Consider the following 25,969-nt stretch of genomic DNA (forward strand, 5'->3'; position numbering starts at 1 on the left):
TGCTTTCGTCATAACCGGTTTTGTTGGTTAGATTTATGGTTAAAATTGAAGCACGGATATATTTTAAAACAGAGGGAGTATTTCCGTTCTGGTACACCGTGTCGCCTGCCTGCATCAAATCAAGAGACCAAGCCAGACAAAAGCACCGTGTGGCCTCAAGGCGCGCACCATGGCCCCTCGCTCAATCTTATAAAGCTACCAATATTCCCATTGTCCTCCAAAAACTACTACTCTCCATCGCCCATCCCAATAAACTAGTGCTTAAACCAGAAAAATTACGACTAATGGGATAAAACTACACTGATGATGCATGGCGACTCTGTCGATCCCGAAGAAGACAAAGGTCATGCGTCAAAGATAGAATCGTGGCCGGCCGCTGCTCTGGCATCGCATGGCGTCCAGACCTGCGTGTCATGGCATGCATTTGCGAGGGGAATCCATCCAGCGCTCGAAAAATCGACTACATTTTGAAAGCAACTTACAAACAACCAGTGCATGCATGCATGAGAATTTTGGAGTACTTAACAAATGGTAGAAGTACAACAGAATTGGCGACGCCTACTCATGCATGCTCGGCGTCGGCACCTGTCCACATGTTCGCCACCTCGTCCAGCGCGGCCGTGGCGGCACCTCCCTCGAGGAGGCCTTCAATGGCGGCCTTCTGCAACGTCGCCACCTTAGCTCTCACCTCGGCGCCTTTGCCTTGGCCAGCCATCACCTCCCTCACCGCCGCGGCGATCTCCTCCTTTTTCTTGGTCGCCGGCACCCGCACGGCGGCCCCGACGCCCTCCGAGAGCATCACGGCGTTCTGCCGCTGCTCGGCGAAGAGCGGCCACGCGACCATGGGCACGCCGTGCACCAGGCTCTCCAGGACCGAGTTCCACCCGCAGTGCACCAGGAAGCACCCCGTGGCCTCGTGAGCGAGCACCTCCGTCTGCGGCGCCCACGACGGCACGAGGAGGCCGACGCCCTTGGTCCGCTCCACGAACCCCGCCGGGAGGTAGGCCAGGGGGTCCCTCTTGCTCTCGGCGTCGTAGTAGTTGGCGTTGACGGCCCCCTCGTCGCTCGGGCTCCGCACCACCCACAGGAAGCGCTGCCCGCTGAGCTCCAGCCCCAGCGCCAGCTCGTGCATCTGCTCGGTTGGGAGGGAGCCCCCGGAGCCGAACGAGACGAAGACGACCGACCTGGGCGGCTGCCGGTCGAGCCAGTCCAGGCAGGCGGCGCGCGGCGCGTCGGTGGCGACGGGCGCGGCGTCGGTCCGTATGATGGGACCGATGCTGTACACCGGCGGGCGGCCGGGCTCCGGGCGGCCGAGCACCGTGGCGGCGTCCGGCTCCAAGACGTCGAAGGAGTTTACCAGGATGGCGTCGGCCTCGCGGTAGCGCGCGCCGTGGTGCACCATCCACCGGTAGCTCGGGCTGGACTTGTCCTGCAGCGGCGAGAGGATGTCCACCCCCGGGATGGGCACGCAGCCGGGGAGCCTGACGGGCTCGGCCAGGTCCCGGAACTCGCCGGGCATGGAGACGTGGAGCTCCGGGAGGTGGAGGATGAGCGTGAGCCCCTGGAGGTTCCCGGGGAAGAAGAGGTACCTCCTGGGCACGGCGGCGGCCACGGCGGCGTCGAAGGAGTCGGCCCCGAAGAGGTCGGCGAAGTAGGCGACCAGGCGCGTGGTGTCCATGAGCCGCGAGAGGGCCTCCGTGAGCGCCGGCACCAGCCGCGCGCACTCCTCGGACATGAGCATCTCGATGGAGGCGTCGGGCGGCAGGTCGGAGAGGTCGACGGGCGGGAGGGAGAGGGAGGAGATGGCCGGCGGGAGGGAGGCGAGGAAGGCCCGCTGCGTGGCGGACGCCGTGGAGGCGAAGGTGATGAGCGTGGCCTCGACGCCGTGCCGCGCGGCGAGGCGCTTGGCCAGCTCGGCCAGCGGGATCAGGTGGCCCATCCCGGGCGTCACCAGCATGGCGACGTGCGGAGGGCGGCGAGCCTCGGCCGCGCCGCCGCTGATGCCGTTCGCCTCCATTGTTTCTCCCGCCGCTGATCCCGTGTGTCTTTGTCGGCAGGGACAGATTCTCCGGGCGTGGGATGATCTGATTTGATGTACGGGAGGGTGGTGGTTTGGTTGGACTGATGTACGGGTGGGGTTTTATAAGCTTGTGGCGCATTCCTACCTACCAGAAGTTATATTTTTATACCGTACCAAATACCAAGTACAGATACCATTCATACAAAACGAAATTTCTCCGTGGCGGCTACGCGGCCACGCACGGGTGATTTGTGGTATACAAGTCTATGGTGTACTCCTAACTTCCAACAGTTCTATTTTTCATAAGTTTGTGGTGCATTCCTACCTACCAAAAGTTGTAGTTTTGTACCGAATAATTAGAGATACCAACCATTCATACGGAAAATTCTCACTGGCGGCTACGCGGCCATGCAAGGGTACTTTGAGGGTTTTATTATAAGTTCTTGTGCATTCCTACCTTCCAACAGTTTTATTTTACCAAGAACGAAACTTTCAAACAGCTAGGTACCAATCATTTAAACAGAATCCCCCCTGGCGGCTAAGGGTGGTGGTTTGAGACTTTTTCTCCTCTTCCATTTCCTAGGTGGGGACATGCATATGTGTTTTTTTCTCTTAAAAAGTTCCTGAACCGAAAGAGTTCAATTTTTTGGAATTTTTTTAACTCAAAATTTCTAAAGTGTCGAGAATTCTCGGAAGCCAGTACTACAATTTCTAAAGTGTCCAAAATGAAAAGTTACCAAAACTAAAATCGCCAGCAAAAAAATCAAAACGAAAATAGGCTTGGAAAAATGGCCATACCGGGCTCGTGGGACAGGTGACAGCCACAGGCTTGTGGAACGGACAAACGCCAACTAGCCCAGTTGCAACACTGCCATTTCTTTCTTTTAATCAAAAGGCCACATAATTCTCAAAAAAAGAATCAAAAGGCCAGATGATCGATCACTTGTACTCCATTAATTAGTTATGTTCTTCTATACTTTTGTAGGGAGCAACTAATTAACGAGCGCTCCTTCGAGAGCCTCGCAACGATCAGCGTCACTTGGCGCGCTCATAGCCATTCGCCACGTGTCGCGCTCTGGACGCTCCCTCCGGATTTTATTTTTTTTATTTTTCCACACGCGTTTTTGGCTTTTTAAAAGGGTCTTTTTCAGTTTTTTTTGACATTTTGGTTTTCTACCGGTCTTTCCTAGCTTTTCGACCAAATTTTTTTTTTCGAAAAAAATATTTTTTTTGCGCAAAAAATGCATTTTTTTTCGTGAGAGGCACGGTTTTGCTTCCGCCAGAGGCACGGGCGTGCCTCTTACGGAAAGGAAAAAAACGCGTTTTTTGTTTTCTTTTCTTCTTTTGCGAGAGGCACGGTTTTGCATCCGTCAGAGGCACGGTTGTGCTTTCGCGAGAGGCACGGACGTGCCTCTTTCGGAAAGGGAAAAAATATGTTTTCTGTTTTTTTTTCTTTCGCGAGAGGCACGGTTTTGCTTCCGCCAGAGGCACGGTTGTGCTTTCGCGAGAGGCACGGGCATGCCTCTTTCGGAAAGGGAAAAACACGTTTTCTGTTTTTTCTTTCTTTCGCGAGAGGCACGGTTTTGCTTCCGCCAGAGGCACGGTTGTGCTTTCGCAAAAGGCACGGCGTGCCTCTTTCGGAAAAGAAAAAAAAACGGGTTTTCTGTTTTTTTTTCTTTCGCAAGAGGCACGGTGTTGCTTCCGTCAGAGGCACGGTTGTGCTTTCGTCATAGGCACGGGCGTGCCTCTTTCGAAAAGGGAAAAAAACCGTGTTTCCAGTTTGGTTTTTTCGTCCGGTTTTTCGTGAAAAAAAGTTCGTCAAAACCTATCAACATAGGATCGAATTTTAAAGATCTCGACGCGAGGAATCCAATGACGAAAGCGGTTCGAGATTTGGACGCACGGTTTAAGAGATAAAACATTTTGAATAAACGGATGTACGAAAAAAGAGAAAACTCCCAGGTTGCGACAAGTGGCGCACATGCAGCGCGCCATTTGTTGCAACCTGAGAAAGTTGGAGTGATCTCCGCAAGGAGTACTCCTTAATTAGTGATTTCGACTTTTGTATCGTTGCGTGAAACGATTTGATTCTGGAGATCGTTTCTGAATGCAACTTGGGTGTCGAAAATTAGAGTTTAAGGCCACTAGCCTCTCAGCCAGTACCAGGCCCGGGCCCACAGTGGTGCCACATGTGCAGCCCGCACAGGGCCCACGATTTTGGGGGGCCCCAGAATATATATATAGGCATATAGTTGTATTAAAAAAACGACTGGACGTCGTGGCTCGTGGGCGCCTCGATCGATCTGGCCACCGCACCGTGAGCGCCTCGATCGAGCTGGGCGCCTGGGCTAGTGGGCCTCTAGGCAAGTTGCCTCGAGCGACCTGAGCCAGTGGGCCTGTAGGCCAGGTGCGCAGGTCATCGATCGGCTCTGGTGCTCAGCGATTGATTGATCGAATCGATCAGCCGATGTAAAAAAGAAGACGGGATCGCTATTCCCTAAACGCTGTCTCCGTCTGCTCCCTTCTCGATCGATTTGGTGCTCGCGGCTCGCCAAAACGTCTTCCCATTGAAATCTGGAGTCTGTAGACGTGATCGCACTATGGCGTCTTTGGTAAGAAAAGATTATCTCGTCGCCTTCGTCGTTCGCATCATCACAGATCACTTCATCTGTTCATCAGATCGATCCCACGATCCGATTCAGGCCGCCGTCGAGACTCGTCGTCTCGTCGGATCGATCCCAGTTCATCCGTGCAGGACACAAAACTAGGTGAGTTAGACAGTTCATCTAAGTGCCAAACATTGGACGCATGATCTCCAATCGATATATGCTACTGTATAATTTCAATTTCATTGTATTCATCTTTTTAATATTATGTTTCAATAATATAGATTTGAGTCATCATGGGAAAAGATCAGTCTAGCGCCTACAAGTGCAAGAGAAAAGCAGAAGAACAAAATTTAATTAATAAATCTTATAAAGGCGGCATGGACAAATTTGTTAGAAAAAAGGCACCACAAGTTTTTCTAAATTGAAGCTATTGAAATCCTATACGCGTACTACTATGACACAACAAAGACTCAATGATTTGGCTACAATAGCACTTGAGAGTGAAGTCTTGAAGAAGATTGATTATGAGGATATCATTGAAGATTTCATTTCAAAGAATACTGTAATAATGAGGATGTTCAAATAAATAGCAATCGGAAGTTGCATAGGTATGACTTTTTTATATGTCCAATGTTTATATAAGACATTACATTATATACATTATAATTTTTTTCTGCAGGACATATATACATTATAATTGCTCGTTAGTTTTTTTTTGTGAGATAGGGCCCATTTTTTCATTCCGCACAAGGCCTCGGATTTTGCCGGCCCGGCCCTGGCCAGTACCTATCTTTAACGACTCCTATATATCCTGCTGTAAAACAGCAGTATATGTTATGACGACTGGCCATGCTATCCTCGCGGTGACATGCTATCCTCGCGGTAGGCAAGTTGCAACACTGTCATTGTCTCCTTCTAACCTCACAGCCGCCACCTCCTCCTCCACTAAAAAGCTAAGGTTTCTGCCTCCCGCTGGCATGGCTGCAGGTCCGCCTCCTCTTCGGTGGTCCTAGGGCCATTGTGACGCGGTGGATCTCGGCAAAGGCCAGCGGGAGGGCTCCGTTTTTAGTTGTTTCTTTTAGTTTTGCTAGGGTTTGTGTCCTGCTTAGGAAGACGAGACGGTGGTGGCTCCCTGAAGATGGAATAAAGGTCTTCCGTCTAGCCCCCGTTCCAATGGTGCGTCTAACATCGTTGGTGGGCGTGTGGAGGTGTGTCTCTGGCGGATCTATCTTTGGTGGATTTGCTCGGATCTCGTCGTTGTTCGTCTATGTTCGTGTGTCTTCGGATTAGATCTTTCTGATCTACGTTATTCTTCATCTGCGGCGGTTGCTGTTCAGGTGCGCTGGTCCTATGGGGCCTTAGCACGACGACTTCCTGACCGTCTACTACAACAAGTTGTGCCCGACTCTGACGATGGAGGAGCGATGACGGTGGCGCGCCTTCGGCTCGCTTCAGTGCTAGTAGTCTCACTAGGTGGTCTACGGATCTAGATGTATTTTCTATTATTTCTGGTATTCGTTGTACAACCATGATCAAAGATGAATAGATCGGAAATTTTCTCGCAAAAAAAACCAAACTAGCAGATAGTGACCTGTGTGCATCTGCATCGCTAGATTGAATAATATTTAGTTTGTATGACAGGTTAAATAATCTTGCTGTTTGATTCCTCCTAAACTCCATGCTCCAAGTGCCAATCTTCAGATACGACAGATCAAATAGATCGATACACCGGGAATTAAATCTAAGGCCGCGCTCGTTGTTTGGATAGGAGGAATATAGAGAACGCAATCTACGTAAGCCAAGGAAACTGCCTAACCGTAAAATATCTTGTTTGGCTTGTCCAACAACCCCGTGGATAGGGAAAACTCGTTTCCCAAAAACCCATAATTCCGGGTTTGTGGGAAAACTAGTATTACTCGTTTTTTCACAAACGCGATTAGCATATACAGATGCAACTGCTTTTTTCCGCCCCCGCCTATTCCTCAACAACCTCAGATGGCGCCAATTCTGCTTTTTGCGTCTCAACTCGCGCCCTTTTCACCGCCTATAAAAGACAGACTTTGTTTCTCGCATGTTATACACCCAGATCGCAAAGGGCTGGCTATGATCCCCGTGACAGGCACTGGATGGGAGACGTTGACCTTGGATATGAAGTTGGTCATCTTCAATAAGGCTCCACATCTCCTTCAGGCTTTCCGTGCATCGTCTTCCCACCTTCAATCAGTCTTCCCATCTTCAATCAGGTTCCATGGCTTCACCATCCTACACAGCAGTATGAATTTGTATTTGTAAATATTTTCATGGTACTGTTGATTGAATTAATCTATTTGGTAGTGAACCCTATTTTGCATAAAACCTCTGATAATTTCATATGGGCAATTCCTAGGACATAGTAGATCCAACAACCTGGTAATCTGTTAATCTAAATGATAACACGTACTGTTGAAGGAAAAATTAGAGGCAACTCTGATTAGGGAGTACCGTAAATATGAACATGTGGCACATAAGAGAATCAAATTGCACTATGAATGCCTATATACATACTAAAATGATCTAACACCGAACCACAATTAGATTATCGATGACTATATATATCAAGTGCAGTAGTTAACTTTTCATGACAAGGATGCAGTTTAAAGCACACTATAAGGATAATTTTCCATAAGTATCAATCATATTTATCCAGAATATATAGTGTGCAGTAAGAGCTAAGCAGTAAGCAGATGAAGATTAGAATACCTTGTGATGTCATCTGATGTTGATAGCAGTACGTGGGGCAAGCGAGACCAGATTTAATAGCAAATTAAAGATCTTGGCAGCAACCTAGTAAAATAACTGATAAGGGATGTGAACATCCCGTTAGATAAACAAGCGACAAAAATTCAAGTGTCCAGTCATAGCATGAACAAAAGATTAGTGGCATGCTCATTTTCTTCCACTTCGTAGATTTATTCCTTTTGAACCAAATGACTCATCTTCCATTATTGCTTCTTGCATCCCCTCTGTAGAAAAATATGGATGATGAGAAGGAAAAAAATAAGAAGGAAAACACAGATAAAGCTAAGCGCCATGTATGGAAATCTTCAGAGGACAAAATACTGCTGAATATATTAAAAGATCAAAGCCTACATGGAGGAAAAGAAGGAACAGGTTACACAAAGAAAGCATGGCGTGATATCTTAGAAAAATTCAATGATTCAAGGGTAGAAAAACTTGAATTACAACAACTGAAAAGTCGTCATAAGTACTACAGGAGTTGCTACAGCACCATGGACAAACTTCTAAAACTCATGGAATTTGGTTGGGATGACGATGACAAAATGATAAAAGCTCCAGAAGATGTTTGGGAAGAACTAATTAAGGTAAGTTTGTTCGAGTAGAATTCATATAAAGTTTCCAAATCCTATTATTAACAAAAACATTAAACAACTTGCAGAAGGATAAGGCTATCAAAGAATATCGACATAAGGTGTGGCCTAGTTGGATAGATCTTCAAGCCATATGTGCTAGTTCAACAGCATCTGGAGCTGGTGCTGTATCTAGCAAAGGAAAAGATGGTACATGTACGACCAAATATTTACAAATTGATCTCAATACGGAAGTTGAAGTACATGACATCGATTCTGATGAAATCAATGCTTCCCCTGGTGTCTTCACCAAGAATTCAACTACCATTGAGCCACAAAAAAAGAAGTCCCCTGGAAGTGGATCCAAGGAAACTGCAAGAGGACAAAAACGGACAGCCGGTGATGCCATAATAGCAATTGATCGCCTTGCAGATGCATCACTTAGCATTGCTGAAGCAAAGAAAACAGTAGCACAACAAACTGAAGCTTACTCGGTTAAATCTTGTATGGCAATACTAAATAGTATGAGTAATCTAGACCCCAAAGAGAAACTAAAAGCGGTAAAGGCATTTACAGATGGTGATAAACGGGCCATTTTCATTGAGATGGATGAAGAGACGCGGAAGCTCTGGATTCTTGATCCTTAGAATTTTTGTAATAAACCTTTGAGCATAGTATTTTATTTCAGTTGTTGTCCCACTTTACAAGATTCAGAAAACAATTTCACTTATATTTTGTCAGTTTGTGTGAAGTAATAAATATTGTTTTCAGTTTGGTATTGTTCATTGTCCGGTTCAGCACTATTACATTTCAAAACAATTATCCAGAGATGATATGGTCAACTGTGCAAATCGTGCAGGGATCTATGAACATTTCGGATGTGCCAGATGATGAACTTTCTGATTCCGAGCAAGTGCTTATTAATAACATTTCTGCAGTGTCCTTGTTTCGCGATGTGTTGTTCACAACGTTATTCAGAACGCCCCGCAACACTTCTATATTGTGCTCAGAAAACGATAAGAGTTTTTAGAGGGACATCCAGTTAGATTTTATGAACAATTTCGTCTTGAGAAGCACACATTCTACTTGTTGCGGGATGCTTTGTGCGAGAGGAAGTTACTCAAGGATACAAATCGAATGACAGTGGACGAACAACTACTCATGTTTCTACATATAATTGGTCACAATGTTAGAAACCGTGTCATCCAAGATAGATATCAGCATTCTGGTGAACCAATCAGCCGACACTTCAACAAAGTTTTAGACGCCATAAATGGTTCACATGATGTTTGCATAACAGATTCAAGCAATCAAGTCCCATCAAAAATATTGGGTGACGCAAGTGTAACGCCCCGGATTCGATGCGCCAGTTGTCTGCCAGTTATTCGCCGTCGTTGCCATGTCATTTGCTTGCGTGTTGCATTTTATCATGTCATCATGTGCATTGCATTGCATACGTGTTCGTCTCATGCATCCGAGCTTTTTCCCCGTTGTCCGTTTTGCAATCAGGCGCTCCTATGCCCTCCGGCGTCCCCCTTTTGTCTCTCGTTGTGAGAGGGTGTTAAACGTTTTCGGAATAGACCAAGTCTTTCCAAGCAGCCTTGGTATAGCACCGGTAGACCGCCTGTCAAGTTTCGTGCCATTTGGAGTTCATGTGATACTCCAACGGTTAACCGCGTAGCCCGAAACCCCCTTTCTCTTTGCAGCCCAACACCCTTCCAAACTGGCCCAAAACCCAGCAAACTCCCCTCCATGCTCTCGATCGTTCGATCACGATCGCGTGGCCAAAAACCGCTCCTCATTTGGACTCTCCTAGCTCCCTCTACCTATATATTAGTCCCCCTCCCCCGAAAACGCAGACGAAACCCTAGCTTTTTCCCCTCTCCGCGCACCGGACATGTCCGTCCCGCCGCCGGACATGTCCAGCCGCCGTCCCTCGGCCAACCGCGGCGCGCCACATGGCCTCCCCGCCGTTAGCCACCGCGCCCCGCCGCCGTGGCCCGCCGGGCCCAGGCGCGGCCCGCCCAGGCCCGCGCGCGCCGCCGCCTCGCGCCTCCCGCCGGCGACCTCGCCTCGCCGTCGGCGAGCTCCGCGCCCTCCTCGCCTCGCCGTCGGCGAGCTCCGCGCCCTCCTCGCCTCCCGCGGCTCCGCCGCTGGCCGGCCCCTCGCCGGAGGCCGTGCCGGCCCCGAGCGCCGCCCCTCCTCCGCCCGGGCCCCCGTGGCGCCGTTCCCCGCCGCCGCCACCCGCGGGCGACCCCGCCCGAGGTCGCCGCGCCCTGCGCCCCGTCCGGCCGAGCTCCTCCGCCCGGCCACGCCTCTCCCTCCATGCCGGCAGGAGCACGCACCCCGAGCTCCTCCGACGAGCTCGCCGGCCGTCTCCGGCGTCGCCCCGGTCAGATCCGGGCAGGAGCGCCCGGATCCGCCCCTTCCCCGTCCCGTTTCGGCCTCCCCGGCACCGTCTCTGACATCTCCGGCGAGTAATCCGGCGATCTTCGAAATCCGTGCAGCCCGAGGTTGACCCCAAAAATGCCCAAGTCCTGAATATTTTTGCATAATCATGCTATGTTCGTTGCATCATATCTCTGAATCCGTAGCTCCGTTTCATGCGTGTAATATGTCAAATTGTTCGTCTCAACGAGTACATCATTTCATTCCATTGCATCATGTTCATTTGAGCTCATCTTGATGCCTGAATCATCGTTGCAAGAGTGCTTCATAATGTTGTCTGATGTTTGTTAACAGAACAAGCTCTTTTGTTATTTTTGTCATGATTGATATGTGCATCCTATGAGGTTGATGTCTATATGTGTTTTGATCTATGCTATGTCTTCTTTACAGAGGTGCTTACTATGTATTTTTGTGATCAATGTGGTGACTAGCACAAGCATGCAAACTAGGCTTCGTAATGTTGCTGTTTTAGTCCCTGTTCTGTTGTTATTTTGATGCCATGTAAACATGTTGCTACAGAGAGATCCATGCATATTTTGAGATACTTCAGTAAGGATGTTTTGAACATATGGTTATGATCTATCCATCCCTGCCCTTGGTTGCAATTATGGAGTAGTCTAGCATGTCATTTGCGTACTCTACTTTTGCTACAAAATGTTTCCTGGCAGATTGTTTAAATGTTATTCAATTTTGCCAAGGTTGTTGTAGTTGATCCTTGCATGCTATAAACTTGCTCTTGCCATGCTTAGCTTCACAAATATATCTTCTTACTGTCGGTTGCCTTGCCATGTCATTTATTGCTCTGTGGTGAGTGGTACAAGCTCATCTACATGCCTACTTATTGTTGTTCCTGCCATGTATGAATCTGTAATATAACTTGCCATGTTTACATGGGTGCCATCATATCTTCTGATCCTTTTTGGCTCATGGTCAGTAAGGGACTTTTGTTCTATGCAATTAATAGGTTCATGCCATGCCTTTGTTTGCCATGATAAGTTCCTGTAACATGTTGTTTGATAGCTCTGAACATTGCAACCTGATGTTATTTTCTGCAAAGTCTGAATTGTTATTATTTGCAATCTTGCCATGTGTGTTTGAGCATGTTCTAGTGATTTCTGGAGATAGCTCAGTGTTCATGTTTTGTTGTGCTTTACCTGTACATCATGCCCATGCCTTTTGTTATCATGTTGAGATGCTGTAGCATGTTGTTTTTATGCTTGCAATATGCCTAGTTGCTGTTTTGGACAGCTTGTCCTTTAAACTTGTATGGAGTGTGTGTGTTTGAACCGTTGCTCCGTTTTGAGTGTGCTCTATATTAAACTTGCTTAGAATTGCATGTAGTTTCATATTATCATGTTGCATCCATGTTTTGAGGTGTTTGCTTGATGTTTGTATGCTTTTTGCATCAATGACATGTTTAACTTGTTTTGCTCATATCTTCTAGGCCGTATCTCCGAACTAAATGAACTTTATATGTAACTTGACTAGAATCTCGTGTAGATCATCTTTGTGCATCTTAATTTGCTGTTTAACAACTTGAACATAAGGGTTATTCAGATCTGGATCAACTTCGAAATTTGCATATGAAGACTTACCGAAATTGTTATATGTTGTTCCCGGCCTCATTTAAACTTGCCTTGATGTGTTGCTCTTGTTTGCATCATCTCTTGCCATGAGTAGCTTCATGTAGCCTTTGTCATGCATCATGCTTGGTTGTGCATCATGTCATGTTCATGTGTGGTGTGTTTACCTTGTTGTGTGCTTCTTCTCGATAGTTCCCGTTTTGTTGCGATCGTGAGGATTCGTTCGTCTACGCTTGGTTCGTCTCCGTGGCTTCATCCGTTCGTCTTCTTCATGGACTCGTTCTTCTTCCTTGCGGGATTTCAGGCAAGATGACCGCTACCCTGGGTCTCACTACTATCATTGCTATGCTAGTTGCTTCGTTCTATCGCTTTGCTGCGCTACCTATCACCTGTTTATCAAGCCTCCCCATATTGCCATGAACCTCTAACCTTTGACACCTTCCCTATGCAAACCGTTGTTTGGCTATGTTACCGCTTTGCTCATCCCTCTTATAGCGTTGCTAGTTGCAGGTGAAGTTGAAGATTGCTCCATGGTGGACAGGATTTTGGTTGGGATATCACAATATCTCTTATATTATTAATGCACCTATATACTTGGTAAAGGGTGGAAGACTCGGCCTTTTGCCTGGTGTTTTATTCCACTCTTGCCGCCCTAGTTTCCGTCATACCGGTGTTATGTTCCCGGATTTTGCGTTTCTTACGCGGTCGGGTGATTTATGGGACCCCCTTGACAGTTCGCTTTGAATAAAACTCCTCCAGCAAGGCCCAACCTTGGTTTTACCATTTGCCTCACCTAGCCCTTTTTCCCTTGGAAGTCGCGCTCTCGAGGGTCATCTTTATTTTATCCCCCCCGGGCCAGTGCTCGTTGTGAGTGTTGGTCCAACCTGTCAGCCGCCGGTAGCCACCAGGGGCAACTCTGGGCTGGCCTACCGGAAGTTTGGACAATCCGGTGTGTCCTGAGAACGAGATATGTGCAGCTCCTATCGGGATTTGTCGGCACATTCGGGCGGCTTTGCTGGTCTTGTTTTACCATTGTCGAAATGTCTTGTAAATCAGGATTTCGAGTCTGATCGGGTCTTCCTGGGAGAAGGTATATCCTTCGTTGATCGTGAGAGCTTATCATGGGCTAAGTTGGGACACCCCTGCAGGGTATAATCTTTCGAAAGCCGTGCCTGCGGTTATAGGCAGATGGGAATTTGTTAATGTCCGGTTGTAGATAACTCGACTCCAGATCCGAATTAAAACGCATCAACCGTGTGTGTAGCCGTGATGGTCTCTTCTCGGTGGAGTCCGGGAAGTGAACACGGTTTCGTGTTATGTTTGACGTAAGTAGGAGTTCAGGATCACTTCTTGTGCATTGCTAGTGAGGGAGTTCCGGACTAGGGGGTGTTCGGATAGCCGAACTATCATCATCGGCCGGACTCCAAGACTATGAAGATACAAGATTGAAGACTTCGTCACGTGTCCAGATGGGACTTTCCTTGGCGTGGAAGGCAAGCTTGGCGATACGGATATGTAGATTTCCTACCATTGTAACCGACTCTGTGTAACCCTAGCCCTCTCCGGTGTCTATATAAACCGGATGGCTTTAGTCCTTAGGACGAACAACAATCATACCATAGGCTAGCTTCTAGGGTTTAGCCTCCTTGATCTCGTGGTAGATCCACTCTTGTAACACACATCATCAATATTAATCAAGCAGGACGTAGGGTTTTACCTCCATCAAGAGGGCCTGAACCTGGGTAAAACATCGTGTCCCTTGTCTCCTGTTACCATCCGCCTAGACGCACAGTTCGGGACACCCTACCCGAGATCCGCCGGTTTTGACACCGACATTGGTGCTTTCATTGAGAGTTCCTCTGTGTCGTCACCTATAGGCTCGATGGCTTCTTCGACCATTATCAACGACGCAGTCTAGGGTGAGACCTTTCTCCCCGGACAGATCTTCGTATTCGGCGGCTTCGCACTGCGGGCCAATTCGCTTGGCCATCTGGAGCAGATCGAAAGCTACGCCCCTGGCCGTCAGGTCAGGTTTGGAAGTTTGAACTTCACGGCTGACATCCGCGGGGACTTGATCCTCGATGGATTTGAGCCACAGCCGAGCGTGCCGCACTGTCACGGCGAGCATAATTTAGCTCTGCAGCCGGACAGTACCCTGGAGGCCGCACTCGAACTCGCTTCGATCTTCAAGTCAGAGCCGGCTGCGCAGATCGAGGACGGATGGCTAGACACCGCCTCGGGAGCTACAACCTCTACGGCGATAGATCCAAACACTGACCTTGTCCCTCATAAAGCTCGTGACTCCGAGGTGCCGAACTCCTTGCCGGACTCCGAACCTCCCGCGCCCCCTCCGTTCGAATCCGATTGGGCGCCGATCATGGAGTTCACCGCAGCGGACATCTTTCAACACTCACCTTTCGGCGACATCCTGAGTTCACTAAAGTATCTCTCGTTATCAGGAGAGCCCTGGCCGGACTGCGGCCAGGACGGTTGGGATGCGGACGACAAAGAAATTCAAAGCCCACCCACCACCCACTTGGTAGCCGCTGTCGACGATCTAACCGACATGCTAGACTACGACTCCGAAGACATCGACGGTATGGACGACGATGCCGGAGACGAACAAGAACCAGCGCCTACCGGGCACTGGAAAGCCACCTCATCATATGACATATACATGGTGGATATCCCAAAGGATGGGAATGGCGAAGGAACAGAGGAGGATGACCCCTCCAAGAAACAGCCCAAGCGCCGGCGTCAGCGGCGCCGCTCTAAATCCCGCCACAGCAAGAATGAAGATTCCGGCACCGGAGATAACAATACACCGGACAGTGCCGAAGACAACCCACTCCAGCAAGATCCAGCGCAGGAGGATGGAGACGCCAGCCCTCATGAGAGAGCGGTAGAAGAAGAGGTAGAGGATTATATGCCTCCCTCCGGAGACGAAGCAAGCCTCGACGACGATGAATTCGTCGTGCCTGAGGATCCCGTCGAACAAGAGCGTTCTAAACGCAGGCTTATGGCCACGGCGAATAGCCTCAAGAAAAAGCAGCAACAGCTTAGAGCTGATCAAGATCTGCTAGCCGACAGATGGACTGAAGTCCTCGTGGCTGAAGAGCATGAGCTCGAACGCCGCTCCAAAAGCTACCCTAAACGCAAGCTGCTCCCTCGATTAGAGGAGGAAGCGTATGAATCCGCATCACCAGGAGACAATACGGCTGACCGACCACCCCGTGGTCGTGACAGAGAGGCCTCTAGGCCCTTCACTAGACCCGTACCCTGGCACCGCTCGAAAAGCACAAGACCACAGGGAAACGCTCCGGACTTGCGAGATATATTGGAGGATAAGGCAAGACAATCAAGATCGATATATGGATCGCGTGGGCGCCCCACGGTACGTGACGACAACCGTCGCGCCGGACACAGTAAGTCCGGCCGGGCCGAACAAAATAGACAAAGCTCTTTTGAGCTCCGTCGTGATATCGCCCAGTACAGAGGCGCCGCACACCCACTATGCTTCACAGATGAAGTAATGGATCATCAAATCCCCGAAGGGTTTAAACCCGTGAATATCGAATCTTACGATGGCACAACAGACCCCGCGGTTTGGATCGAAGACTATCTTCTTCACATCCACATGGCCCGCGGTGACGATCTTCACGCCATCAAATATCTCCCCCTCAAGCTTAAAGGACCAGCCCGGCATTGGCTTAACAGCCTGCCAGCAGAGTCAATTGGGAGTTGGGAAGACCTGGAAGCCGCATTCCTCGATAACTTCCAAGGCACGTATGTGCGACCACCAGGCGCTGATGACCTAAGTCACATAATTCAGCAGCCAGACGAATCGGCCAGACAATTCTGGACACGGTTCTTAACAAAGAAAAACCAAATCGTCGACTATCCGGATGCGGAGGCCCTCGCAGCCTTCAAGCATAACATCCGCGATGAGTGGCTTGCCCGACACCTGGGACAGGAAAAGCCGAAATCCATGGCAGCCCTTACATCACTCATGACCCGCTTTTGCGCGGGTGAGGACAGCTGGCTAGCACGCAGCAACAACCTCAGCAAAAATTCTGGCAGTCTGGATTTCAAGGACCGGAATGGCAGGTCGCATCGTAACAAAAGCAAACGCCGCATCAACGGAGACAATAGTGAGGATACGGCAGTCAATGCCGGATTCAGAGGCTCCAAACCCGGCCAGCGGAAAAAGCCATTCAAAAGAACTGCTCCGGGTCCGTCCAATTTGGACCGAATACTCGACCGCTTGTGCCAGATACACGGCACCCCCAAAAAGCCAGCTAACCACACCAATAGGGACTGTTGGGTATTCAAGCAGGCAGGCAAGTTAATTGCCGAAAACAATGACAAGGGGCTGCATAGCGATGACGAGGAAGAGACCCGACCGCCGAACAATAGAGGGCAGAAGGGTTTCCTCCCACAGGTGCGGACGGTGAACATGATATACGCAACGCACATACCCAAAAGGGAGCGGAAGCGTGCACTCAGGGATGTATACGCGATGGAGCCAGTCACCCTGAAGTTCAATCCATGGTCCTCCTGCCCGATCACTTTTGACCGAAGGGACCACCCCACCAGCATCCGCCACGACGGATTCGCCGCATTGGTCTTAGACCCAATCGTCGATGGATTTCACCTCACCAGAGTCCTGATGGACGGCGGCAGCAGCCTGAACCTGCTCTATCAGGATACAGTGCGCAAAATGGGCATAGACCCCTCAAGGATTAAACTTACCAAGACGACCTTTAAAGGCGTCATACCAGGTGTAGAAGCCAATTGTACAGGCTCAGTTACACTGGAAGTGGTCTTCGGATCCCCGGATAACTTCCGAAGCGAGGAGTTAATCTTCGACATAGTCCCGTTCCGCAGGGCTATCATTCCTTGCTCGGACGTACCGCATTTGCAAAGTTCAACGCGGTGCCGCACTACGCATACCTCAAGCTCAAGATGCCAGGCCCTAGAGGAGTCATCACGGTCAACGGAAACATTGAACGTTCTCTCCGAACGGAGGAACATACAGCGGCTCTCGCGGCAGAAGTACAATGCAGCCTCTTAAGGCAATTCTCGAGTCCGGCCGTTAAGCGGCCGGACATAGCTAAGCGCGCCCGGTGTAACCTACAACAAGACTACCTGGCACGTTCTGAGCACGCGTAGCATTGCGGCCCCAACCCCAGCCCCTGCAAAACGTCCAAACAGGTCCTTCGTGTACACCATTACGCTCTGAAGATACCATGGGCATGGGGAGAGGGGCACGACCACAATAAGCCCAGACTACGGCTCAACCACACCAGGGGCTCTCAAGTGTGTCGTTCTTTTTTTCTTTTTACCTACAGGACTTCGTTCGTCAGAGGCCCTGTCCGGCAGCAGACCTGCCGAACTCACGATGCAACAGCCAGGGAAGGATCAAAGGCTACAACGAATATACAGGTGGTCTCCATTACGAGCATTTTTATACACCAGTCCATAGCCTACCCCTGGAGGGGGACATGTTTAACAGTCCCATCCCTTGCTTATCGCACTATTTGTATCGTTCTGCATTCATAGCAGCACTTATTGAATAAAACAATGTAGCACCTTTTTGCTTATAATTGCATTTCTTTTTCATACATATGTTCATTTATGACATGTCGCATCCGTACACTTTGGTACGGTTAAAACACACCGGGGGCTTATGGTTCCCGCATCATGGTGTGACAAGTCCGAACACTTTCACAAGTGCGGCACCCCAAACTTATAGCATTATATGCATCGGCTCCGAATCATGTCTTGGGTCAATAGTTGGGTTTGCCCGGCTCTCATGTTTTGGTACCTTATGTTCTGTTGTATCGGCTAAGGTAGCACTGGGAGAACCACTGCGATTGCGCCCTAGTTGAGCTGGGTTAACGCCTCAGTGGAGAAAGCTAAAACTGACCGTCATGATAAGGCAAGAGATGGTCGCTGTTCGAGAGGTTTTTGCGAGTCCTTAAAGACTTATGCCGCTTAGAGCGAGGAGCCGGATCTTGTCCGGCCCAGGCGTGGACATCGCCCCAAATTCGGCCTTCCGAAGACTAGGGGCTTCGCCGAAATTTAAAATTATAGAATTCTATGGCTAAGTGAGAGTGTTCAAGCATTATAAGTCCGGTTGCCTTGTTCGCTGTGTTGAGCGCCTCCCTAGATGGACCCAAAAATGGAAACAAGAGTGCTCAAGTTTATCCCGAACACCCCAGCACTCGTGGCATGGGGGCTGAAGCCGACGACTTGCCATCTCTCAGATTTGATAAACAGCCGCACATAAGGTAATATTTTAAATTAACAAGCGTTGCTTAGCGCATATGAACTAAGTTTTCAGCGCACAGGATAACAAAATGCGATTCTACTCAAAAATTACATTATTGGAGCACTCGCCCGCAATAGTGCGGGCGCCCTTCAGCACACTCTTATAATACATCTCGGGCGTGCGATGCTCCTTGCCCTCTGGTGGCGGGTCCATCACAAGCTTCTGGGCATCCATCTTGCCCCAGTGCACCTTTGCGCGGGCAAGGGACCAACGGGCACCCTCAATACAAGCGGAGTGCTTGATGACTTCAACCCACGGGCACGCATCCACCAGCCGACGCACCAGGCATGGCCTCCTTAGGCCACAGCCAAACTATGAGGCCCTTCATGGCCTGTTCGGCCGCCTTGTGGAGCTCGACCAGCTGCTTCAGCTGGTCGCTAAGGGGCACCGGATGTCCGGCCTCAACATACTGAGACCAGAAGACCTTCTCCATCGAGCTCCCCTCCTCGGCCCGGTAGAATGCGGCAGCATCGGGCACGCTGCGAGGAAGATCTGCGAATGCTCCTGGAGAGCTCCGAATTCGGGTAAGCAACAGGTAATTAACACTCACATGCTTACTTTGCATGAAAAATGCCTTACCCACTGCTATCTTCTTCACCGCCTCAATCTCCTCGAGGGCCTTGTAGGCTTCGGCCTTAGCGGCTTTGGCATTCTCAAGAGCCGTTGCAAGCTCAGACTCTCGAGTCTTCGAGTCACGCTCCAGGCTCTCATGTTTTTTCACGAGATCCTGGAGCTCTTGCTGTACCTCCGCCACCCGCGCCTCCTGCTCCTCTCGCTCGGTGCGCTCCGCGGCCGCATTGCATTCGGCCGCGGCCACCGCCTCTTTCAGGGTCGCCACCTTGTTAGTGGCCCCTGTAATACCCATGTTATCCTTGTCATTTTTTCTGCAACCAAAATCCTTTTCTGTAAGGTACAATTTTAATAAGGTGTTACTCACCTTCCTTATCCTCGAGCTGCTTCTTGGCACGGCCGAGCTCGTTCTCGGACCGCTCGAGGTTTTCCTTTAAAGTATTGACCTCTGCAGTCAGTGCGGCAGAGGTCAGCAGCGCAGCCTGCAATCCCATATTGACATATTTTTTAGGACTCCTGCGTATATCTTTTCAGATCCTTAGTCCGGCTTTTCTTCCTGAACGCCGAACCGAGCATCAGGGGCTACTGTCTATGCGGTACCATTTTATATATATTGAAATTCTTACCTCAAAGCCTGTTAGAAGGCTTCTGCAGGCTTCGGTCAGCCCGCTCTTGGCGAGCTGCACCTTCTGAATCACCGCACTCATAACAGTGCGGTATTCCTCTTTGATGGGGGCGCCGTTGAGCGCCTCCAGCAAATTATCCGGCACCTCCGGTTGGACGGAGGCAGCTGGCATCACGGTCTTGCCCTTCTTGCGAAGGGGTCGCCCGCCGGACTCCGGAGCCACTGTGGGTTCCGGGGCCGAGTCCGGTGCAAAGTCAGGGAGGTTGTCCTGTGACACCTCCGGGGCCTCCGCCTCCTGGTGGGTCCCTTCCTGGGATCCCACCTCGGCATCGTCCGCGGCGCGGGGGGTGGAGGCAGTCGGAAGGGAATCCATATCCGATGCACCTAAGGACCCGCTCGACGAAGCGGGAAGATCATCCTTGGGCGGACTGCAGGGTTGTATGCGGCATTAAAAAGACATTATGTGGCGAAAAGGAAAGACCTTGAAGTTATTCGGGAGTCCGGATACTTACGATCTCGCCAGGGGCTTGGCCCTTGAAGGCCAGTCCTCGTTGTCGTCACTGGCATTGACGGAGCAGTCCGGGGGAAGAGTTTTTCCCTTCTTGGACCCCTCGGCCTCCCTTGTTGGGGAGGCCTTCCTTTTCTTCCCTTCCCCCGCTGGGGGAGAGGCTTTCTTCTTCTCCTCCTCGACTTGGTGGGAGGAGTCGGCCTCGGATTCATCATCCGATAGCACCTGAAAACGGGAACTCTTCCAAGTCCCCGTGGCCTTCTTCTCCGGCACCACGTGGGGTGCCGGAGCCAGCAGCCCCATTAGGCGGGCGTCCGCTGGGTCCTCTTGCAATGGGGTCGGACAGATAGTCTGTTCGGCCTTCGCCAGCCAGTCCTGTCAAAGGTAAAGGGAGTTTAGATCCCGCATAGAGTCAAACTATGGAAAACAAGTGGCAAAATCACTTACCTCGTTAGCTGGACGCTGCGAGCGGAATCCGTGATCTTCGGTAGCGGATGCGGGAGCCTCGGCGCCTTTGAACAACACCTTCCAGAAATCTTCGTACGTAGTGTCGAAGAGCCCGCTCAGAGTCTGGTGCTGTGCCGGATCGAACTCCCACATGTTGAAGCCCCGTCGCAGGCACGGGAGAATCCGGCGGATGAGCATGACCTGGACTACGTTGACAAGCTTGAGCTTCTTGTCCACCAGCTTCTGGATACAGGCTTGGAGTCCGGTCAGCTCCTCCGAATCCCCCCAGATCCGGCCACTCTCTTTCCAGGAGGTGAGCCGTGTAGGGATGCCGGATCTGAATTCGGGGGCCGTTGCCCAATCAGGGTCACGCGACTCAGTGATATAGAACCACCCCGATTGCCACCCCTTAATGGTTTCCACGAAAGTGCCCTCTAGCCACATAACATGGGACATCCTGCCCACCATAGCGCTTCCGCACTCCGCTTGGCTGCCCTTCACAACCTTTGGCTTGACACTGAAGGTCTTGAGCCACAAGCCGAAGTGGGGCTGGATGCAGAGGAAGGCCTCGCACACGACGATAAACGCCGAGATGTTGAGGATGAAATTCGGGGCCAGATCATGGAAATCTAGGCCGTAGTAGAACATGAGCCCCCGGACAAAGGGATGAAGTGGGAAGCCCAGTCCGCGGAGGAAATGGGGAAGAAATACTACCCTCTCATGGGGCCTGGGAGTGGGGATGAGCTCTCCCTCGTCGGGGAGCCGATGCGCGATGTCGCTGGACAAATATCCGGAGTCGCGCAGCTTCTGGATCTGCCCCTCCATGACGGAGGAGGCCATCCACTTGCCTCCCGCTCCGGACATAGTTGGAGAAGGTTGAGGTGAGAAGTGCGGACTTGGGCGCTGGAGCTCGAGTTCGTGGAGATGGATAAGCCAAGGAGGAAGAAGGCGCAGGTAAAGACGTTGGATCTTTATCCCCTTATATGGGCGGACAAAAACATGTGTCCCCACCGGCCTGGTAAAACTCGCTTATCTCCCAAGCGTCACAATCAATGGCGCGGTTGGGTTGCCCACGTCCGTATTGATGGGAATCCCGGAATAAGGGGAACACGATCTCTGCTTCGACAAGACGTGCCGAGGAAACCGCCTAGCTAAACGCGCGGAGGTGGAATAATAAAAACAATTCGAGTAAGGCTTGGTAATGGTGTGACGTCACGCCACAAAATACGTCAGCAGATTGAACTTGTGTAATATTATTCTCTCTACGGTGGTATGTGGAATTTATTTTGCAGAGCCGGACACTATCCTGGTGTTCACAATCTTCTATAAATTATTCGGAGGAAGAACCCGCCTTGCAATGCCGAAGACAACATGCGCGCCGGACTCGTCGTCATTGAAGCCTGGTTCAGGGGCTACTGAGGGAGTTCCGGACTAGGGGGTGTCCGGATAGCCGAACTATCATCATCGGCCGGACTCCAAGACTATGAAGATACAAGATTGAAGACTTCGTCCCGTGTCCGGATGGGACTTTCCTTGGCGTGGAAGGCAAGCTTGGCGATACGGATATGTAGATTTCCTACCATTGTAACCGACTCTGTGTAACCCTAGCCCTCTCCGGTGTCTATATAAACCGGATGGCTTTAGTCCTTAGGACGAACAACAATCATACCATAGGCTAGCTTCTAGGGTTTAGCCTCCTTGATCTCGTGGTAGATCCACTCTTGTAACACACATCATCAATATTAATCAAGCAGGACGTATGGTTTTACCTCCATTAAGAGGGCCCGAACCTGGGTAAAACATCGTGTCCCTTGTCTCCTATTACCATCCGCCTAGACGCATAGTTCGGGACCCCCTACCCGAGATCCGCCGGTTTTGACACCGACAGCTAGCTTCACGACCGTTCCGCTTGTTCTCTTCTCGCTCTTATTTGCGTATGTTAGCCACCATATATGCTTAGTCGCTGCTGCAACCTCACCACTTTACCCCTTCCTTTCCCATTAAGCTTTGCTAGTCTTGATACCCATGGTAATGGGATTGCTGAGTCCTCGTGGCTCACAGATTGCTACAACAGCAGTTGCAGGTACAGGTTGTGCGATGATCATGATGCGAGAGCGATGCTTTCTTGTGTTGAGTTCTTCTTCTGCTTCTTCTTCGATCAGGGGATAGGTTCCAGGTCGGCAGCCTGGGCTAGCAGGGTGGATGTCGTTTGAGTTTCTGTTTGTGTTTCATCCATAGTTGGATGATGCTCTTATGTAAGATGATGTTGTATTCGTGTGGCATTGTATGCCTTTTGTATGTATCCCCATCTATTATGTAATGTTGATGTAATGATATCCACCTTGCAAAAGCGTTTCAATATGCGGGTCTATCCTTGGTGGGACCTTTGAGTTCCTTTTGGATAGGATCGCATATTGGGCGTGACAGCAAGATTCTACCCATATTTCAAGGTATGTTTGCTATTAGAAGCAAATACTCTTTTACATATGATTTTCATAAATAGAAGGACAACACCATTTAAACTTTATTTTCTGACTAACAAAAAATCCCAATAGAACTGCCTAGGAGCAATTGATGGGACACATATTGAGGCAAAAGTCAGGCTTGATAAGCAAACTCCTTATAGAAACAGACATGGTTATCCGTCTCAAAATGTAATGGCAGTAGTGTCATTTGACATGACATTCTCTTATGTCGCTGCTGGATGGGAGGGTTCTGCATCGGATCAAGCTGTTCTAAGATGGGCTATGACTAGTGGGGGTTTAGTTGTTCCTGAAGGTGAAGTACAATTATTTGTGTATCTACAATATATATAAAGATGCTGAATTTGATATGAAATTAATGTGCAGGTAAATTTAACCTTGTTGATTCAGGCTACGCAAATACTCCAAGATTTATTGCCCCGTATCGTGGAGATCACTATCATATTGCTTCTTTTCGTGGAAGTAATCGGCGATATACTGGTGAGAAGGACTTGTTCAACCATCTACATGCACAGTTGCGGAATGTTGTTGAACGAACTTTTGGTGTTCTAAAAGCTCGTTTTCCAATTCTAAGTAGGAAAGGAGGAATTCCTTATCCATACAGAACTCAAGTGAAAATTGTTATGGCTTGTTGCATTATCCACAACTTCATAAGGAAGGTTAATCATCCTGATGAGTTATTCGAGCTTTATGAGCATGGGAAAACAGAACAAAATACTGACCATGGTGATCAACAAGTTCATGGGCAAGCAAGAAAAGATGATAGAGTTGCTGGTGAGAGAGTTCGTGCTGCCATCGCCCAAGAGTTGTGGACTAAACATCAACAACGTAGTGCTCAACCAGAAGATGATTAAATACTGTAATATTTGTTTTCCATCTCCGGTTTTCTGCCTCCCGCCGGCGCCGGCGCCGGTGGCCTTCGGGCCATTTTCCGGTGGCCTTAGGGCCATGGAGACGGAGTGGATCTCAGACCTTACCGGTGGGAGGGCTCCGTTTTTAGATCTTTTTTCAAGCTTTGTTAGGGTTTGTATCCTGTTCAGAAAGGTGAGACGGCGGCGGCTCCCTGAAGATGGAATAAAGGTCTCCCCGCCTAGCCCCCGTTCCGGTGATGCATTTAGCATCATCGGTGGGTGTGTGGAGGTGTGTCTCCGGCGGATCTGCCTTTGGTGGATTTATTCGGATCTGTCGTCGTTCGTGTTCGTTTGTGTGTCCTCAGGTTGGATCCTTTTGATCTACACTCTTCATCTGCGGCGGGTGCTGTTCTGGTGTGTTGGTTCTATGGAGCCTTAGCACGACGACTTCCCGACTGTCTACTACAACAACGTTTGCCCGGCTCCGGTGAGGGAGGGGCGATGACAACGGCGCGCCTTCGACTCGCTTCAGTGCTTGTAGTCGTCGCTAGGTGGTCTACAGATCTGGATGTAATTTTTTATTATTTTCAGTGTTCGTTGTACTACCATGATTGAAGATGAATAGATTGGAAGTTTTTTCCGCAAAAAAAATATGGATGCAATTTAATACGGGTGTGTAAGTTACCGGGCAAGAGCTATTTCCGGCCAGACAACAATACGACGGGCAGAGACCTGTATTCTTTACGAGTGTATTTGAAGGGTAAAACGATAATCCAAACAGAGCCTAAAGATTTGCAGCTTTTACTCCTATTGGAGCCCAGAGATCTCTCCGGGGTTGTATTACCCTGCAGACATCTTTCAGTTTGCACATGTCATGCCGCTAAATGCTTCGTTCATCTTTACTCTCATGGTCTGTGTCAACGATTCATTTTCTTTGCCGTCCTTTGTACTCCCTCCGTTTGAAATTATTTGTCATAAAAATAGATGTATCTACAACTAAAATACATCTAGATACATCCATTTTTTGGATGAGTAATTTCGAACGGAGAGAGTAGTACGTACTATATTGCATTGATAATATCGCTTCAGCATAAAGAAAAAATGACTAATGATTAACACAACCGAAATAATTTAATGCATATTTGACTACTTTTCCTATAGCCTTGAAGGCTTGACCACATGCATGTTGATAATCTTATTCTTGGTAGACTGCCAGTACTCTCTTTCTCAGTTTATAGAGCGTGCGCGTATCCTTAGATTGTCAATTTGATCAACCTAATACGAATATTATAGGGCGTGATTAGTCAGTATGCATTCATATCGAACATAAATTATTTTGATTCTACACACACTAGTTTTTTTTTTGCGGGCACACACACTTGTTATTGTTGCTTTTGAATTACACATATGTGTACTTTTACTGGATGTCTACCTTTTTACTGGATGTCTACCTTGCACAAGTTAATTATATGCACTATGTACTCATTAGTTTTCTGATCTAGCTTATCAGCCAAAGGAGTTGGAGAGTTTTTTTACCGCTGACATCATTGATGACATCACTGCTTGTAAAAAATACGTTTCATTATTGCTCTTATGAAAAAGATTGCTTAGCTCATTGCTGATGTCATCACTTGTACCTGAACTGCTCTTTAGTTAGCAATGCCCACCCGAACCGGACAGCTTGTCTTGTCATCATTTTCTTATAAAGATACCCATGAAGCATCTTAGATCTGATTAATATCAAGAAAAATAAAGATCAATACAATGAATAGAAAACTGAACATAGAACGACCAGTAAAAATAAAATTACATTGAAAAGAATACTAGTTTTCTTCTTCCTCCGATTGTACGCCGCACGTCGGAGAGTGAAAATTGCACTGAACCAACAACAAAGAAAACCAACACTTGCAAACAACCTTGCCATATCAGGCTTTGAAGGTCACAATAGCAACTCGCCCTTTGAGACGAGAACTATAAATCACTGAAGCAACATCGGTGCTTCAGCATCAGCCCACGAAGAACATGCTTACGATCCAAACCAAACCATAGAACAACACAAAAGGAAATGTCGAAGTCGTCACACCAAAAGCTACATCTCCCGTCCCTGTGGTGTTAGAAGAAGCATGACGTTTGGGTTGGTGGCG

At 49.2% G+C, this 25,969-nt stretch overlaps 2 protein-coding genes across 2 annotated transcripts; one reads left to right on the top strand and one right to left on the bottom strand.

The window, feature by feature from the left end:
• Positions 1 to 261: 261 nt before the first annotated feature.
• LOC123064435 (hydroquinone glucosyltransferase-like) lies at positions 262 to 2,110 on the bottom strand. The gene has a single exon (XM_044487921.1). The coding sequence runs from the start codon at positions 2,015 to 2,017 to the stop codon at positions 563 to 565; it is 1,455 nt and encodes a 484-aa protein (XP_044343856.1). The 5' UTR covers positions 2,018 to 2,110; the 3' UTR covers positions 262 to 562.
• A 5,533-nt stretch (positions 2,111 to 7,643) lies between these two features.
• On the top strand, positions 7,644 to 23,828 carry LOC123064436 (uncharacterized). Its single transcript, XM_044487922.1, has 6 exons — positions 7,644 to 7,991; positions 8,066 to 8,555; positions 9,277 to 9,318; positions 22,919 to 22,941; positions 23,047 to 23,269; positions 23,341 to 23,828. The coding sequence occupies exons 1-6, from the start codon at positions 7,644 to 7,646 to the stop codon at positions 23,826 to 23,828; spliced, it is 1,614 nt and encodes a 537-aa protein (XP_044343857.1).
• Positions 23,829 to 25,969: the final 2,141 nt, after the last annotated feature.

The sequence above is a fragment of the Triticum aestivum genome, chromosome 3B (genome assembly GCF_018294505.1).
Source record: "Triticum aestivum cultivar Chinese Spring chromosome 3B, IWGSC CS RefSeq v2.1, whole genome shotgun sequence".
NCBI classification, from domain to species: Eukaryota; Viridiplantae; Streptophyta; class Magnoliopsida; order Poales; family Poaceae; genus Triticum; species Triticum aestivum.

Excerpts from the sequence above, each read along its gene's own strand:
- LOC123064436 (XM_044487922.1), top strand. The coding sequence starts at position 7,644 with ATGGATGATGAGAAGGAAAAAAATAAGAAGGAAAACACAGATAAAGCT. Across the intron at positions 22,942-23,046 it reads GATTCTACCCATATTTCAAG|AACTGCCTAGGAGCAATTGA; the intron begins GTATGTTTGCTA and ends AAATCCCAATAG. Across the intron at positions 23,270-23,340 it reads GGGTTTAGTTGTTCCTGAAG|GTAAATTTAACCTTGTTGAT; the intron begins GTGAAGTACAAT and ends ATTAATGTGCAG.
- LOC123064435 (XM_044487921.1), bottom strand. The coding sequence starts at position 2,017 with ATGGAGGCGAACGGCATCAGCGGCGGCGCGGCCGAGGCTCGCCGCCCT.